The sequence below is a fragment of the Cavia porcellus genome, unplaced genomic scaffold (assembly GCF_034190915.1).
Source record: "Cavia porcellus strain 051 isolate PalLab524CR breed Dunkin Hartley unplaced genomic scaffold, mCavPor4.1 scaffold_1, whole genome shotgun sequence".
Classification (NCBI taxonomy): Eukaryota; Metazoa; Chordata; class Mammalia; order Rodentia; family Caviidae; genus Cavia; species Cavia porcellus.
Genome location: NW_026947484.1, coordinates 142,003,908 through 142,019,860, shown reverse-complemented (window position 1 = coordinate 142,019,860; position 15,953 = coordinate 142,003,908). Strand labels below are relative to the sequence as shown.

Sequence of the window (15,953 nt, the reverse complement as noted above, 5' to 3'; positions counted from 1 at the left end):
AGCAATAAAAAATACAATGGAGGATATATATGAAATAAGAGGAAGTCTTGCTCCTATGACTAAGGGTGTCTATGGATAGAGGAGCATAATCTTTTTAAAAGGAGGTTGAGAAACCTGGATTATCTTCAAAATACTCAATGTAAAATAACTTTTTTTTTTTTTTTTTTTTTTTTGAGACAGGATCTATGTATTTCAGGCTGGCCTTGAACTCACAATGTAGCCCAGGCTGGCCTGGCTAAACAATGTGTTCAGTCAGCATTCTTTATCTCTGCTAGAAAGAGGAATGAAAGCCAGTGTGGCAGCACAGCCTGAAATCCTAGCGTTTGGGAGGCTAAGGTGAGTGGACTGCTGTAAATTCGAAACCAGCCTGTGCTACCTAGCAAGTTCAAGACAGCCTGAACTACATAGCGAGACCCTGTCTTAAAAGCGAACAAAATCATTGTCGGATTCCTGAGAAAAGGAGCACAGGATACCCTGAGTTTGCTTCTTGCTTTTGGTTCTATTCTGGGACTGAAAAAAATGTACATGCCACTTCCGCAGGCCTCTGCCTCTTCCTGCCCCTCCTCAAACCAGGCTGCTAGGTGAGTGAGTTCCTTCAAAATCTGGAACCAGCCTTCGGTGGTCCTCACACAGATCCCTCTCCTTGCCTTCTCTCAGCCTGCCCTCTGCTGGGCCCCTTTGGGTTAAACAGCAGCAACCGCAGCAGCCTGTGTTCAGCGAAAACGAGTGGGTTGGGACTTCTGTGCAAATGAAGGGGAAGTAAAGTTGGAGGAGGGGGAAACTACACAGTGGTTGCAGAGACTGGCTCTAGAGTTTGGCTAAGGAGAAAAAGAACATCTGCAATATGTAGGTCAGATCCTAGAGAAGGTACAGGTCAGCTTTGGTGTTTGTTAAATGGCACAGGCCTGCTTTAAGGCAAAGGAAATGGAGAAAGGAGGGGACTGATGGAGAAGGAAAGTGGTGCCTGTAGTTGCCAAAGGAGGGCCATCAAAAGGTCTTGAGCTATTTCTATTAAAGAGAACCTCTCTTTCTCTTCCACGCTTGTAGTTAGCAAAGAACACCAAAGGCCTTACATTCCTACATTACACAGAGGGTGTGGGCTGGGGATGGTGAAGAAACTGCAGAGGGGAGGGTCCCAAGAGGGGGAGATCATTGGGCTAAACTCAAGAATGAGTCAGGAAATAGCTCTGGTTGTGGAAGCTGGTTCTTTGGCTTTCTCTGGGACTGCTGTAAGCAGATTGCAGGATAGCTGAGCTGTGGGAGTGGTGGGTGAGTTTGCTAACACAGTAGAACCTACCCAGCTCCTTATTTTCTAAAATAATCTTCCTTACAACCTCACAAACTCCAAACCCTGATTTTCCCTTGATATTATTTTTTTCCCCTAAGTTAACTGTAATCCCAGTGTTCCTCTATTGTTCTTGGGCTAACAGGACTCTGCTAAGGATTTATTCTTGCTTCACTTTCTCTTCATTCTCCAAGCTTCAGATGGTGGGACTATACGGGTGAGAGGAGGGGACACTTGGTGGGCCATAATGGAGTTCAGATTGTCTTTAAATACTTTCAATCAGGAACCTGGGTCCTGATTGGTAGTTTCCCTCCTTTGTTTGGTAACATTAACTTATTAAATAGATGTTTGAAGTGTCTACTTTGTGCCAGATACTGGGGGTAGGGTATGAAGAGCACAGAAAGGATTTTAAAACAAATCTTTTTTAAAATCTTTTTCGTTTTTTATCGGTACCAGGGATCAAACTCACGATCGCACACTTGCTAGGCAGGCACTTACGCTGATGAGCTAAATCCCCAGCCCCTAGAAAGGATTCTTGTTCCCATGGGGCTTGTATGGAGAATGACATTAAAGTTATCTGGTTCCCTGTATCTATTACCCTGTAGAATGCTAGAATTTGCAATTTCAAATTAACCGTGTAGGTATGTTGTGGTTGCTGGGGATTGAGTTTAGGGCCTATGCAGACTAAGCACACATACTACCCCTCAGCTTAGACCCCAAGTCCTAACCTCAAATTAACTTCTAGAGAACAACCTTGCATTTAAATTTTGAGATGTTTATTGAGGTATAATTGATATCATAAACTACATTTGAATATAACTACATAATTTGATAAATGTTGTCATATATATTATAGCAAACAATCAAAATTACCAATCAAGATAATGAACATATTCATCCCTCAAAAACTACCCTCTTTTTAAATCCTCCCTACCCTCCCCCTTATGCCTACAATTACTAAAACATTCTAGAAAATAAAAACTAATCCATAGTAACTTTTGATCTGGAGGACAGAACAGAATAACAACAAAATATGAGCTCAGGGCCTGATGAAGACCCAGCTATTACAGGCAGTAGCTGGGATTTAGCATCAAATACTTAGCCCAAGCCTGTAATTGCAGCACTCAGGAGGCTGAGGTGGGATTTCTGAAAGTTTGGGGCCAGCTTGGGCTATATTATGATTTTAAGGCCAGCCTGAAATACATAGTGAGACCCAAGCAACAAAACAAAACACAAAAATACTTACCCAAGTAAGTTCAGAGGCCTACAGGTTCAGACAGCAAAGTATCAGGGAGGAACCTATCAGGAAAGGGTGGCCATCCTTCCCAGGGGAAAACAAAACCCTACAGAGAATTTGGACATGCATATTCTGATTCAACAGGTGCCTAGGAATAGTGGCAGGCTAGCACATTCAGTCTTCTCCCTTACTTTAGGTTGAGAAGGATCACACTAAAGGTTTAAGCTAAATGGGGAGATTACTATTAGTATTTATGAAAGTATTTTATTTTGCATGCTGATTATAAGTTTAACATGTCTCTACTGCTAGACTGTGAGCTCTTGCAAGGCATGTATGTCCTCAATACCTAACGATTCCTAACTAGTGCTCCAGTATCTAATATACTACCCTAAAGTTAGTATCTCTATGAATCCAGAAACAGATCTACTCTGAGACCTCAAAGTGAGGTAAGGCACCAGGAAGGCCCAGGGCTTTGAAGAAAAGAGAGCAGACAACCCACACAGGACCAGAAAAATCGCAGGTGTGTGTGCATGTGTGTGCACTCGTGTGTGTGTGTGTGTGTGTGTGTGTGTAACCTCTTCGGATTCATCCCAGGTGGGATCTTGGTGATAGTTTTCATGTTTGGGTTAGGTCCACTTTCCATTTAGCAGCCTTACCCTTTTCCCCTAGGGAGATAAGGTCTCATTCCAAGAACGAACCTCTTTATAGTAAGATCGCTGATCCACACAGTCTTAGCTATGCTCCACTTGAAGCCCCACTCATCAGCGCGAGGGTCACAGAGGTAGTGAGGATGGTAGGGTCTAACACCTCGTCTTTGGAGATCCACTCACTCCAGGAGTTAATCTCTCCAGCTCGGGCTCCCAGTCCCTCCCTCTGCCGCCTGGGGCTCCACCTCCTCTTCCCCTCTCCGCAGTCCTGACGGGTTCACCCGGAGGGGGAGGCCCCAGCCTGAGCTCTGGGCGGGCGGAGCTGTGGCTGCAGAGTCCAGCCGCCGGACGGATCCTTCAGTGCAGATTGCCGGAACGGTGTCAAGCTGCCTTCCCCACCTTCCCAAACCCACTCTTGGAGCCTCTCGAGCCCGCTCCACACTCCCCGCAAAGGTGCTGGTAAGTCTCGGTTTTTGCATTAAACTTTCTTGCTGCCGAGTTTGTCTGGTGGCCGAATCAGTACTTGTAGGTGGTGGTGGTGGTGGGGGGGGGGCGCTGGAGGATCAGGAATAGCTGTCGTGGACTGTTCGTGACTCCATACTTCCCTAAAGTGAATCAGCTCACCCACTCCAGAGTTGGTAGAACTCTAGTTTTTAGCTGGTTAAAGTTGTACAGTTGGACAGAGGGTGTTCGCTCCAACTTCGCCACCCCTCCCCCATGTCTCAGCGATCCAGCAGTTCCCGAGACTTTCCCTCTATCTTCCAAGTACCTTTGACTGTCTAAAAGCTCATCTCCTCCCCATTCCAGGGCAGCAGAGCCCTCCTCCCCTAGGAACCGGGGGCCCGCCCCCTCTCCGTTACCCCGGGACCCCGCGATCGTTGGGCTGTGCACTCCTCCGGGTCTAAGCCGTTGCCAACACGCCGCGCACCAGTGGGGGCCGGGCCGGCTGCGGAGGGAGGGGCTGAGGCCGAGGCCTGTCCGGAGCCAGGCGGGCGGGGCCGGGAAGGGGAGGTGTAGGGGGCCGGACGGGGCGGAGCGGGCGGCATTTGCGGCCGGCGCCGTGGTGCAGAGTTGTGCGCCGGTCCCTGGGCCTGAGCTGGGGCTCGGGCTGGGGCGCCTGCGATGTCTCAAGATGGCGGAACTGGGCGAATTAAAGGTATCGGTACCTTCCCCCGTCCCCCCGGGGCTGAGCCCGCTGCGCACTGAGCCAGGGGAGCGACCAAGACTGCGTGTGGAGGGCTCAGCTGGGCGCGGGAGACGTGGCAGGGACCCGCGGCTGGGACCGGGAGGGAAGTGGCTGCGGGCGTGGAAGAGGCTGCGGCGGCTCCGGGGGCGGGGCCGCGGGGCAGATGTAGGGGTGGGGCCGAGGGGAATTGCAGCTGTTGGGGGCCGAGGTGCAGGGGGCGGGGACGCGGGCGGAGGTCGGGTTTAGCGCCGGGGGAGGTGGTAAGGGGAGAGCCAGGGAGAGAGCTGCTGTAGAGACGCGGGGAGCGAGTGGATCAGGCCGAGAGCCACGACAGTAAGGGGAATCTATAGGGATGTAGGCATGGCCTGGGGGTGGGCAAAGGAAGGCGAGGCTCCGTGGGAAGCACAGCTTAGGGAGAGAGGCTTTGGGGCTGTTGGTGGCATCTGAGCCTTGGGACGCACCAGTCGGTGGCCAGACAGAGAGGCGGGGCTGTGTGGCCGACACCTCGAGGGGTGGGGCAGGAGCATCCTGGAGGCTGAGAGGAAGGTTCTGCCCCGTGACCGCTGTCTTTGGGCAGAGGCAGAGGAGTGTGAAACTGTGGGGTAGAAAGGACGGAAGTTATAGGTAAAGCTAATGGAGAGTAAAGACAAGTTAGACAAGATAAGAATGAGGAGAAAGCCAGAAGAGCAAGTTTTTCATCGCATTCCTCAAAAAAAAAAAAAAAAAAAGGTTCAAGACAAAGCTGCCTAAGAGGTGAAGAACTGTGGAGGGTTAGCAAGGTAAACCTGTGACAGAGTCTGGAGACTCACAGAAGGGACCTCCTTAAGGAGACAGCCCTCCTCCTGTCACCACACAGTCTTGAGGTAACCACTGAGGACATCTTACAGAACCTTAAGCCACTGGATTTATTCCCTAGCCTCCTGGCTTTGTTCTGTCTTTTGAAACAGAGCCATGATCCTAGGCAGGCTTCAGGTCTAGCCCCTGGACTCAGTCAGCTTTAGAGGCGCTTGTGACTCTGTTCCCTGGCCCAGGGTTCCTACCTTCATTCCCCCAGGATCTCTGTTGGGAACTTGGCCCCACCCCGCCCCACTGGGGTATATGGATGGATTGAATCACTTATTTTTTTCCATGTGAGAGAAAAATAGGATATTGGCTCCTGGAAGATGGAGTGAACAGGTAGTTTACCTGGGTTTGTGATTCACTGATGACACCTCCCACCCCTTCATCCTCCATACCCACACCCAAATTTTGGTTCGTTTCCCTTAAAGGGAGAGTAGTTATAAATGACGTTGAGAAAACATTTAGGGGAGTTGTGAGCATTGCACCCTGGACCTAGAAACCCTGGCTGTAAAAGCTATAGAGGCTTGGGGAACATAGCAGAGGTACCCTGAGGTAGTTAGAAGGGGTGAGTCATGGGCACAGTCCTCTGGCCACCTGGCCCCTTCCCTGTGGAGCTGCTTGGGCTGAATCCTGTCTTCTCTTTATCCTCCTCTCTGTCTCCTGTCCTCTTCACAGGAGGCCGGGATGGATCTGAGAAAGAGGATGAGACAAGATAAGCAGCTTAACTGAGTCTAGGCCGGAGATAGGAGGCCATAGTGGACTCAGAGTTGTGTCTGGGCATGGCCTGCTCTCTGCCATCCTCTGTTTCCACACTGGTCAACTTGTGGGCGGGCATGGGGCAGTGGTGTTACTGTATCTCTGGGAGGTGCCGGTTAGGCTGACCTGAGAGATGTTAAAATGAGACTGAGATGTCCTTTGATCAGGTTAACTGCCTGGAAGTAATCCACTAGCTACAAAGCATTTTTCGATCCCTGCTAGGGGAAAAGAAGCACTTAACCTTGGCAGGATAGGTCTGTGTAAGTTTAGGATTCTTGAGCTCTGTTCTTCTCCACAGCACATGGTGATGAGTTTCCGGGTGTCTGAGCTCCAGGTGCTTCTTGGCTTTGCTGGCCGGAACAAGAGTGGACGGAAACACGAGCTCCTGGCCAAGGCCCTGCACCTCCTCAAGTCCAGCTGTGCCCCTAGTGTCCAGATGAAGATCAAAGAGCTTTACCGTCGTCGCTTTCCCAGGAAGACCCTGGGCCCCTCTGATCTCTCCATGCTTTCTCTGGCCCCTGGCACCTCTCCTGTAGGCTCCTCTGGCCCTCTAGCTCCCATTCCACCAGCCCTTCTGGGGCCAGGTGCCCTGCTGGGCCCCAAGTGTGAGGTGGACATGCACCCCCCTCTCCCCCAGCCTGTGCATCCTGATGTCACCATGAAACCATTGCCTTTCTATGAAGTCTACGGGGAGCTCATTCGACCTACCACCCTTGGTATGGCTTCTGTGGTCGTTCAGTCTTTCTGGACTTCAGCTTTGGCTGAACTCCTTTCTTAGGTTTTAGTCCTGTGAGATCAGCAGTCTTGGATGGAGGCAACTCCCATGGCTGCCGGTGCATGGATTAGGAAATAACTGCCTCTTTGTGTCCTCAGCGTCCACCTCCAGTCAGCGGTTTGAGGAAGCGCACTTTACTTTTGCCCTCACCCCCCAGCAAGTGCAGCAGATTCTCTCATCCAGGTATCTCTCTTTCAGTCCTTAGGCTTCGTTCATAGGTGCTTACCCCCAGACTCTGTTCTCTTTCTTTTCTCTATCACTCTCCTCTTCCTTACCTTCTTGCCTCTTGTTCTTTCAGAGGCTTCTTCTCTATCCCTTGGACATCTAACTTTCTGTCTGTCCTTGTACCCCTCCCTCTGGGGGCCGCATGCTCACATCTCTCCCTCTCCTTCCTTATTACAGAGAGGTTCTTCCAGGAGCCAAATGCGATTATACCATACAGGTGCAGCTGAGGTGAGTTGTTGCTGTCTCCAACCCACTGGACTCCCCCTGAGGGTGGAAGTGAAATAGGAGTATATCACATGTTTCTAGGAGATAGCCTTGCTCTACCATTGCCCACTCCAGCCCTGGAATTATTGGATACTGAGGGTGACAAATATCCAGGACTGTTCTTCTAGGCTTGTCTGCCTCTGCCAGATTCAGCCCAAGAAACTGCTTCCCATTCTTTCATCTTTTGTTCTTTCTCACCAGGTTCTGTCTCTGTGAGACCAGCTGCCCCCAGGAAGATTATTTCCCCCCAAACCTCTTTGTCAAGGTCAATGGGAAACTGTGCCCCCTGCCGGTAAATGCTTTTCCTTCTTCTGGCAGCAACCCTTCTGGTTTCAGGTCATAAATATTAACTGCAAACTTACTGTGAAAGATGTGCCTAGCATAGTGCCTGCACTTAGTTTACTGATTTTAGAGAGTTATCTAGAGAGTACTAAAATAAAATCGAACAGCGTTTCTGTCAGGACCCTGAGAAGGTACATTAATTCAACTCAAAGGTTCAAGAAAGACTTTTTAGCTGGGTTTAGTGGCAATCTCCTATAATCCCCAGCACCTTGAGAGGCTAAGGCAGGGGGATTGCAAGTTCGAACCCAGCTCAGGCAATTCAGGGAGACATTCTCTCTTTTTTTTTTTTTTCCCTTTTTCCTTTTTATCTGTACCAGGGATCGAACTCACGACTGTCTGCTTGCAAGGCAGGCGCTTATGCCACTGAGCTAAATCCCCAGCCCCGAGGGAGACATTCTTTAAAAAAAAAAAAAAAAAGGCTGGGGATGTAGCTCAGTGTAAAAGCTTTGGGTTCACTCCACAGTACCACAAAAAGACAAGAAAGACTTCTTAGAGAACTCATGATCCCAGAGCTGAGCTGAGAGAAGTCAGGTGTCCTTTTCCCTCTTCATGAAGAACTCAGTGAATAGCTTCCTATTTTGTTGGTTGGTGATAAGTAAGATTTCCTTATTTATTGAGGAATGAAACCCATATATAATACTAAATAATGTTTCACTAAATGAACTCCTTTCCCCTTGTGTACTGAGAGAGATGGCCTTCCCCTGGGGAGTGTGTAAGCTAAGACAAGATATCTTTTGTTGTTAGAGCAGAACCCTCCCCAGAGCCTCCTCTCCACTAACCAGTTCTTTCTTCAGGGTTACCTTCCCCCCACCAAGAATGGTGCTGAGCCCAAGAGGCCCAGCCGCCCCATCAACATCACACCGCTGGCTAGACTCTCAGCCACTGTTCCCAATACCATTGTGGTCAACTGGTCATCTGAGTTTGGACGGGTGAGTGTAGCTAAAATAGGGTTACTGGAAAGGATTGCCAAGGGCAGACAGGAGCCATCCAATGTCTTGGGTTTCTGGTCTTCATGGACCAAAAGAGGGTGGTAGTGGTGGTATTAGAAGCAGACGCTAATTCTTTCTCTCCACGCAAGTAGAATTACTCCTTGTCTGTGTACCTCGTGAGGCAGTTGACTGCAGGAACCCTTCTACAGAAACTCAGAGCAAAGGGTATCCGGAACCCAGACCACTCCCGGGCACTGAGTGAGTAACATCTTTCCCCTCTTATCTGGCTTCAAGTTTTCTGGCCCTCCAGCCTGCGTAATGAAATCCACTGGTCATGTGTGATAGCCTTTCTCATGTGAATCCCAGCTCTTTCCCATATACTTTACTAGTTTTCACGGTTGAAAAGTTGAATCACTTGTAGGCAGTGAATGATACTCACTGTATTCCAATTGCATGTCTGTTTTGCTCCCCAGATTCTAACTCCAGCCCCGATAGGATATGGGTTCCAATGTAACTCCCATGTGATGCCTCAGTTCCTTCTAGGTCATCTCTAATGTAGCAAAAGCATCACCTAGCTATGTTTAAGCATCTTTAGGGCTGGGTAAACCTTTCCCCCACACCCAGCCTCTATAATTCAGATCCCAAACCACTCCCATGTGACATCAGTCTCCAAAGTCTTTTTGGCTGTCTCTCAGCCAGGACTGTTGGCTTCTGGACTTGCTAACTCCTGGGTTTCCTTTGTGGATCCCATAGCTGTGGCCTCACTCTTGTTTCAGTAAAGGAGAAATTGACTGCTGACCCTGACAGTGAAGTGGCTACTACAAGTCTCCGGGTGTCACTCATGTGCCCGGTGGGTACAAGGGGAGAAGGGAAGGGGGTGGATGGTTGGGTAAACCTCTGGTCTTTGATAAGGTTTTTTTGAATGAAACCAGAGTGGGGGCTCTGACTACAGAACTCTCCTCTTCTCAGCTAGGGAAGATGCGCCTGACTGTCCCATGCCGTGCCCTCACCTGTGCCCATCTGCAGAGCTTTGATGCTGCCCTTTACCTACAGATGAATGAGAAGAAGCCAACATGGACATGTCCTGTGTGTGACAAGAAGGCTCCTTACGAATCTCTTATTATTGATGGGTAGGGCCATTTTGCTGCCTTTTAGCTAGAACCTTTTAATAAATATGGCTCACTTTCCTTAACATAAACCGTAGCTCTCATCCTACCTGTTTTAGCAATCTATATACAGGTGTATGTGTAGCCTTAATGACTTAGTATGTAAAAGGCATCGCGTTGATCACTTTGCACATTATCTCATCAAGTTCTCATAATAACCCTATAAGTACCACTAATAGAGATGAGGAAACAGGCCTCGAGAGATTCTTGCTCAAGGTTACACTGTAAGTGGTAGAGCCACTCTTTTGAACTGCTTCATTACCTACAACAAGCTCGTACTACAGTTTCCTCCTACTGTTCCTGCCTTCTATTAAGCATAATTTTGTTTTATGTTGTATTGGGGGTTGAACCCACGGCCTTGTGCTAGGTGAGTGCTTTACCATTAAACCACACCCTGAGCCCTTGCTGAGCATAGTAACAGGGCTCTTTTGAGGACCTGGTTTTGTTAAGCTCTTTGCCTACCTCCCTCTTCAAGCATTTTATTTTCCATAAGCAAGAATTTCTTTTTCATAGCTGGTTTTATCTCCCTTCCGGAGCTTTCATTATGGCTTTCATTTAGTGTCTTTTTTGACTGTCTCTTTTTGTAGTTCAGGCTACCCTTTAATTTGCAGTGATCCTTGTGCCTCAGCCTCGAAGTGCTGGGATTATAGGTGTGCACCTCATAGTGTATCACATCATAGTGTCTTTTCTTGAGGTGGTTTATGGAGTTCTGTCTCATTGCCAGAACTACACCTAACAAATGCTCAGATTACATTTATTTCAAAACCTAACACCCAAAGTTCATAAGGCTCTTTTACATACTTACTCTGCTTAACTTTTCTCACGAGGCTAACAACTCAGAGAGGCATAGTAGGGTGGCTAATATGTCTATTTTACAGATGAGGAAACTGAGGTACAAGAAGATGAGTCACAGAACTCTATGACTGCTATTCTAGCCACTCCAACCCTCCTGAATTCTCATCTTTTCCCCTCCCCTAGTTTATTCATGGAGATTCTTAATTCCTGTTCGGATTGTGATGAGATCCAGTTTATGGAAGATGGATCCTGGTGCCCGATGAAACCCAAAAAGGAGGCATCTGAGGTTTGCCCCCCGCCAGGGTATGGGCTGGACGGTGAGTGACCCTCTGTCCACTAGCTGAGCTAAACCCTGAATGGGCCTTTTCCTTAGACACATTCTTCTTCCCAACCACAGGTCTCCAGTATAGCCCAGTCCAGGAAGGAAATCCGTCAGAGAATAAGAAGAAGGTTGAAGTTATTGACTTGACAATAGAAAGCTCATCTGATGAGGAGGATCTGCCGCCAACCAAGAAGCACTGTCCTGTCACCTCAGCTGCCATCCCAGCCTTACCTGGAAGCAAAGGGTAAGAAAAAGGCAGAATCTACAGCAAAAGGGGCAGGGGAAGCAGGAAGAAATGCTTTCTGATCATCAGGCAAACCCTCCTAGGGAAGGGAAAGCTGGAGACTACAGGAAACCAGCTTGGGAAGTTGAGCTGGGTGTGGGCATCTGTGGTTTGCTCCATTTCTTTTTCTTTTCGCAGAATCCTGACCTCTAGTCACCAGCCATCCTCGGTGCTTCGGAGTCCTGTGATGGGCGCGCTGGGCAGTGATTTTCTGTCTAGTCTCCCATTGCATGAGTACCCACCTGCCTTCCCATTGGGGGCTGACATCCAAGGTATGACACAGATCCTAAGGTGGCTGCCATGCCCTTTCCAGAACCTTGGCTGTTTCAGAGCCAAGTGGATCTTTTGGAAAGGAACTTTTTTTTTTTTTTTTTTTTGAGACAGTCTTGTTATACAGTTCAGGCTGGTCTTGAACTCTCTAATCCATACTGGCTTCAAACTTGTGTTGACCCTCCTGCTTCAGCCTCCCAAGTGCAGGAATTACACACCCAGCAAGAAGGGAACTTTTTTTTTTGGTACTAGGGATCGAACTCACAACCTCACACTTTGGAAGGGAATTTTTTTTTTTTTTTTTGGTACTGGGGATTGAACTCATGACCTCATGTTTGCCGCCAAATAAGCACTTAAACCACTGAGCTAAATCCCCAGCTGGAAGGGAACTTTTTATAGGAGGTTGATTTTGATTTTTCCTTTCTTACCAGGTTTAGATTTATTTTCTTTTCTTCAGACTGAGAGTCAGGTGAGTGGCCCCTTTTCTTCCCATAAAGATCTACTATTTCTGAAACTTCCTTGCTAGGCACTGATGGATGCCTCCTTCCCTCCCTATGTCTTTCTAGATCCCGTTTCTGTTAAGTTTTTAGTGTAGTTCTCTCCCTGCGTACTCACTCCTACAGACCATGGGCACTTAAAGCACAGTACCCATGTGTCTTGTCAACTGGACAGTGTATATACTGCAGATACCTACAAGGCCAAGAACTTAGTGAGCTGGTGGGGCTGCCTCAAGGTGGGCAGAGGGGAAGGGTGTGGGGAGGTAGGGTAGAGTCAAGATAGATCTCCTGCTTCTTTCAAACTCCTTGAGACTCATGGGTTGACTTATCCCATAAAATATCCCTAAGATGAGTGATGGAAGGTAAGTAAGTCAGGATAAAGTCTTAATCTGTGCCCTTGATTCTTTCCAGCACTATGCTCCTTCTGTCATCACCTCGATAGATGAACAGGATGCCCTTGGCCACTTCTTCCAGTACCGGGGGACCCCTTCCCACTTTCTGGGCTCTTTGGCCCCTTCTTTGGGGAGCTCTCACCGCAGCTCCACTCCAGCACCCCCTCCTGGCCGTGTCAGCAGCATTGTTGCTCCTGGAGGGGCCTTGAGGGAGGGACACGGAGGATCTTTGCCTTCTGGTTCCTCTTTGACGGGCTGTCGGTCAGACATTATTTCTTTGGACTGAATTCCTTGAGTTACAAAACCTTCACTGTCCCTCCACACTGAGCAGGTATGCTGTGGTGTCCCAACCCCTGGCCACTGTGATCTGTCAGGGGGTTTTGGCCAAAGGCCAGACAGGTCTTCATGGACAAGACTTTTGGCCTCAATTGCCTAACAAGGCCAGCACCCAGAGGGTTAATATTTAACCTCTTTTTAAGGACATTAGGGTCTATTTTTGGAAATGGTCTTTAGATGGCAGCACATTCCTTTGGGCATGTTTGTTAACCCAGGCAGTAGAAGGCAAATGGGATGGGGTGTAAGTTGGGGGGATGGGCTGAATCATCAGCCTTTACTATATCTAGAGTCATTTGGGGGAAAGGTTTTTCCTCTTGTCTCTAAGTTGCCTCTCTTCCCATCCCTAAAACCCATCCATTCTTTTTCATGTTTGTTCCATTCCTTTTAGCCACAGATAGGTGGCAAAACCAAGACAAGCAGTTGCAGAAATGGACAGAGATCTCTATTTTGAGTTGCAGATTTTTTTGTGTGTGCATAAACAAGAAAAACCAAAACACTCCAAAGATGACTTCCCTTGCCTCCTACTTCCCACTACGACTAAGAAGATAAGGCCTTAGTTGTGATCTCCAGGGGTTTGGAAGCGGGGAGGGCCTGGCTTATTGCCTAGGTCTCTCTCTATTTTATATATTTAAGTTCACAATGTTTCTTAATGTCAATCAGCCCAGAACCTAAGCTTCCGGAGAACCATGGCCTTGTGGTTGGGCCTGGCTCATTCTGCACCTTTCCTGGGTGGAGGGAGGACCCCTGTGCCCTCCTTCCCAATTTTTTTTTTTTAGGCTCTTCCAGGGCCTAGGATTTACATTGTAATTTTACTTTTTATTCCCAAAGCTGTAGCAAAGTTCTCACCCACAATAAAGGTTGTGAATGTTCTGTGAGTGTCATGGACGTGGGTTGGGGAGGGGTGATGCACTTTACTTTCCAGACTCCTGGTTTGGGACAACAGGGTCCATGTTCCATTCTTTGCTGATTCTGGGTCTATGGAAATTCTACTTTCACTAGTGGGGATATTCCACAGGGATTTCCAAGAGCAGTTCTTTCTTCCTTCCTCTTTCTGGCCGTAAGAATATTAGACAATTCCAGTTGAGTTGCTCCTCACCTTTACCTGCTCAGATGTTGCAGCCAGAGCCCAAGAGCAAACTTGTTTCCAGTGCTGACCCTCTCTACATCCTCTGCTGTGGTTGGAGTTGTCTGCAGCAGTGTGGACATGGGCAGAACCACAGGTCGGGTTCTTCCATCCTCTTCTAGTTGTATTGCACTGCGTTGTGACATTCAATCTGGGTTGTGCCTTATCCTTTGCAAAGAACTTGCTTATGTTAGGTGATTTAATTCTAGCCACAGCAGGAGGTAAGCAGGTAGGAATTAACTTCATTTTACAGAAAGGAAACAGGTTTAAGGAGAGTTAAATGGGTTGTACCTATGAAAGTCTTAAATTTAAACCTAGGTCTTCAACACTAGTCAGTTGGTCAGTGCCTTTGATTTCATATGGTCTCTTAATTTATCAGTGGACCAACTCATGCCGAGTCTACCCACAAATCCAAAGTTCTAGCCTGAAGAGAATGAACTCTTGTGTACATGTTGGTATGTACAGCCTAAGGAAGCTTTTATAGAGAGTGGTAGGTCTTGGAGGAGAAAGCCAGCTGTCTCTGTCCCATCTTCATAGCAGCCACTGCAGCTTCCATATCTGGTCTGAGCCACAGAAGGTCATTCACTTCACCTGAGTTTGGTTGGATCTGGGCCTAGGACTAGACATGTTGATCCTTTAGGCATAGGGTCTACCTAGACCTGTTCGTAATCACATACTACTCACTGGAGCAACATGGGCTAAGGCAGGGAGAGAGGATATTGGGTACTGTTGGTTATCGTAGGCCCTATCCTCAACCCTGTTAATCAGTCAGAACCAGGTTGCTCGAACTCCCTTGAGTCTTGTTTCCTTCCTGCACTGTCAGGCCTACTTGCAGATGCTGCTGTGACTTTTGAGGCCACAAATACATAATGATGTGATGGTACTTGGGGAACTCCTACCTCAGCCTAGGTGGGTAAACAGACTAAAAGAAAACAAAAGCTGGCTAGCAGTTGAGAAGTAGATATTAGATGGGTGAGGACTGTCATGGGTTTGGCTTCCAGTCCTTCCAGTCCACCTCAATTGTTTCCCTAGTGGCCAAGGTAGATAGGAGCTGTTGCACGGACTCTGGTGAGGTTTCTTGGTAAAGACAGAGGGTCCCCTCCTCCTTGGCCCATCTCACCTCTCATAACCCCAGAGGGACCAGAACTGGTCCTTGGGCAGCTGTAGTCTGCTTTCTTCCCACAGCTCTCAAAGCCCGACATCCAAAAACTGGGAATCAAAGAGGGCAGGTCAGGATGGCCATTGGTGGACTCCTACTCTTCTATTTGTCCCTCCCTTGCCTAATCCAGGGATCCCAGCAGTAGGTGGGGCACAGGTTGGGTCAACTGGTTAGGTATCTCCTCCTCTAGGCACATGCCCACCTGCAACAAGAGTGGGATCAGCAATGGTGGTTGATGTCACCAGAAACTTCTATTATGGGGCCACATCCCAAATGGACAGCTGTAACCTCTTGTAATTGCAGTTGTGTCACAGTTGTGGGCCTGCTTCTCTCTCTTTTTTTTTCTGTGACTGGGAAGGCTCAGTGGGGCAGCAACTTTTTCTCCGGGCCTTGGGGTTGTACCCTGAACATTCACCCAGGAATACCTAGAGGTTGGGGGAAATTCTGAGTGCGTGTCCTTCAAGTCAACAAGATAGTCTGGTCACTGGCTGCAGAAGGATGGCCATACCCAGATTCACACTTCGATTCATGGGTAGCTTGGCCTTGGGGGCTAAAGGCTGTAGGGCCAGGGTTGCAAAAGGGTAGAAAAGGGTTCACTGGCAAGGAGATGGCCTGGTTTGAGTAGGACTTCAGAGGTGGGGCCCAAGCATGTAGGTGGGATTTTGACTGCGGAGCCTGCATAGTGGAGGAGGCACCCCCCACCCACCTCAGCATCTTTTGCCCTTCATTTCCTCCTTGGGTCCCCTGCTCCAACCTGAATTGGAAGCCTGGCTGAGGCCTTTGGGAAGGGCCTGTTAGAGAGGACGAGCAGTCCCCACTTCAAGCTAGTGGCCTGACACCTAGGAGCCCACACACACCTGCGCAAAGCTCACCAACTCCAGACCTCTGGACAGGAGTAGCAGCACACGCAGAGCCACTATTGGTGACTTGCTGGCCTCTGCGTCCTCACAGCGCCCCCTAGTGGCACAGCTCCCCTCCCCTCCAAGCTTTCTGCTGTTGAGGGAAGCCAGTTTCCAGTGTCAGGGAAATGTGGGTGTTAATTTGAGCATCCCCTGAGTGTAATGTCAATAGAATACCCCCAAATTCTCAGCTCTTTTTTTTCTATCTTCTCTATTGAGGACTGT

At 48.5% G+C, this 15,953-nt stretch overlaps 2 protein-coding genes across 4 annotated transcripts; one reads left to right on the top strand and one right to left on the bottom strand.

Annotated features, from left to right (window-relative positions):
* Positions 1-3,696: 3,696 nt before the first annotated feature.
* Positions 3,697-13,417, top strand: Pias3 (protein inhibitor of activated STAT 3). 3 transcript variants are annotated; one of them, XM_005007907.4, is made up of 15 exons: positions 3,699-4,325; positions 6,250-6,667; positions 6,825-6,909; positions 7,129-7,179; positions 7,417-7,507; positions 8,352-8,486; positions 8,639-8,744; positions 9,263-9,336; positions 9,456-9,616; positions 10,631-10,764; positions 10,845-11,013; positions 11,191-11,324; positions 11,754-11,791; positions 12,231-12,542; positions 12,936-13,417. In XM_005007907.4, exons 1-14 carry the CDS (start codon positions 4,302-4,304, stop codon positions 12,495-12,497), a joined length of 1,887 nt encoding a protein of 628 aa, XP_005007964.1. In that variant the 5' UTR covers positions 3,699-4,301; the 3' UTR covers positions 12,498-12,542; positions 12,936-13,417. The 3 variants fall into 3 exon arrangements, with proteins under 3 accessions (XP_063112919.1, XP_005007964.1, XP_005007963.1); XM_063256849.1 differs by lacking the exon at positions 12,231-12,542 and having other exon boundaries at positions 3,697-4,325; XM_005007906.4 differs by having other exon boundaries at positions 3,700-4,325; positions 12,231-13,417.
* On the bottom strand, positions 13,027-15,848 carry Nudt17 (nudix hydrolase 17; the record flags this gene model as incomplete). The annotated part of the gene is given in 12 exon segments (XM_063252854.1): positions 13,027-13,812; positions 14,158-14,205; positions 14,208-14,283; positions 14,500-14,592; positions 14,791-14,813; positions 14,816-14,879; positions 15,024-15,031; positions 15,255-15,317; positions 15,320-15,425; positions 15,584-15,657; positions 15,660-15,686; positions 15,689-15,848. Coding segments are annotated over 12 exon segments (909 nt in total), but the record flags the coding sequence as incomplete, so codon positions are not given.
* Positions 15,849-15,953: the final 105 nt, after the last annotated feature.

Excerpts from the sequence above, each read along its gene's own strand:
- Pias3 (XM_005007907.4), top strand. The coding sequence starts at position 4,302 with ATGGCGGAACTGGGCGAATTAAAG. Across the intron at positions 4,326-6,249 it reads CGGAACTGGGCGAATTAAAG|CACATGGTGATGAGTTTCCG; the intron begins GTATCGGTACCT and ends TCTTCTCCACAG. Across the intron at positions 6,910-7,128 it reads CAGCAGATTCTCTCATCCAG|AGAGGTTCTTCCAGGAGCCA; the intron begins GTATCTCTCTTT and ends TCCTTATTACAG.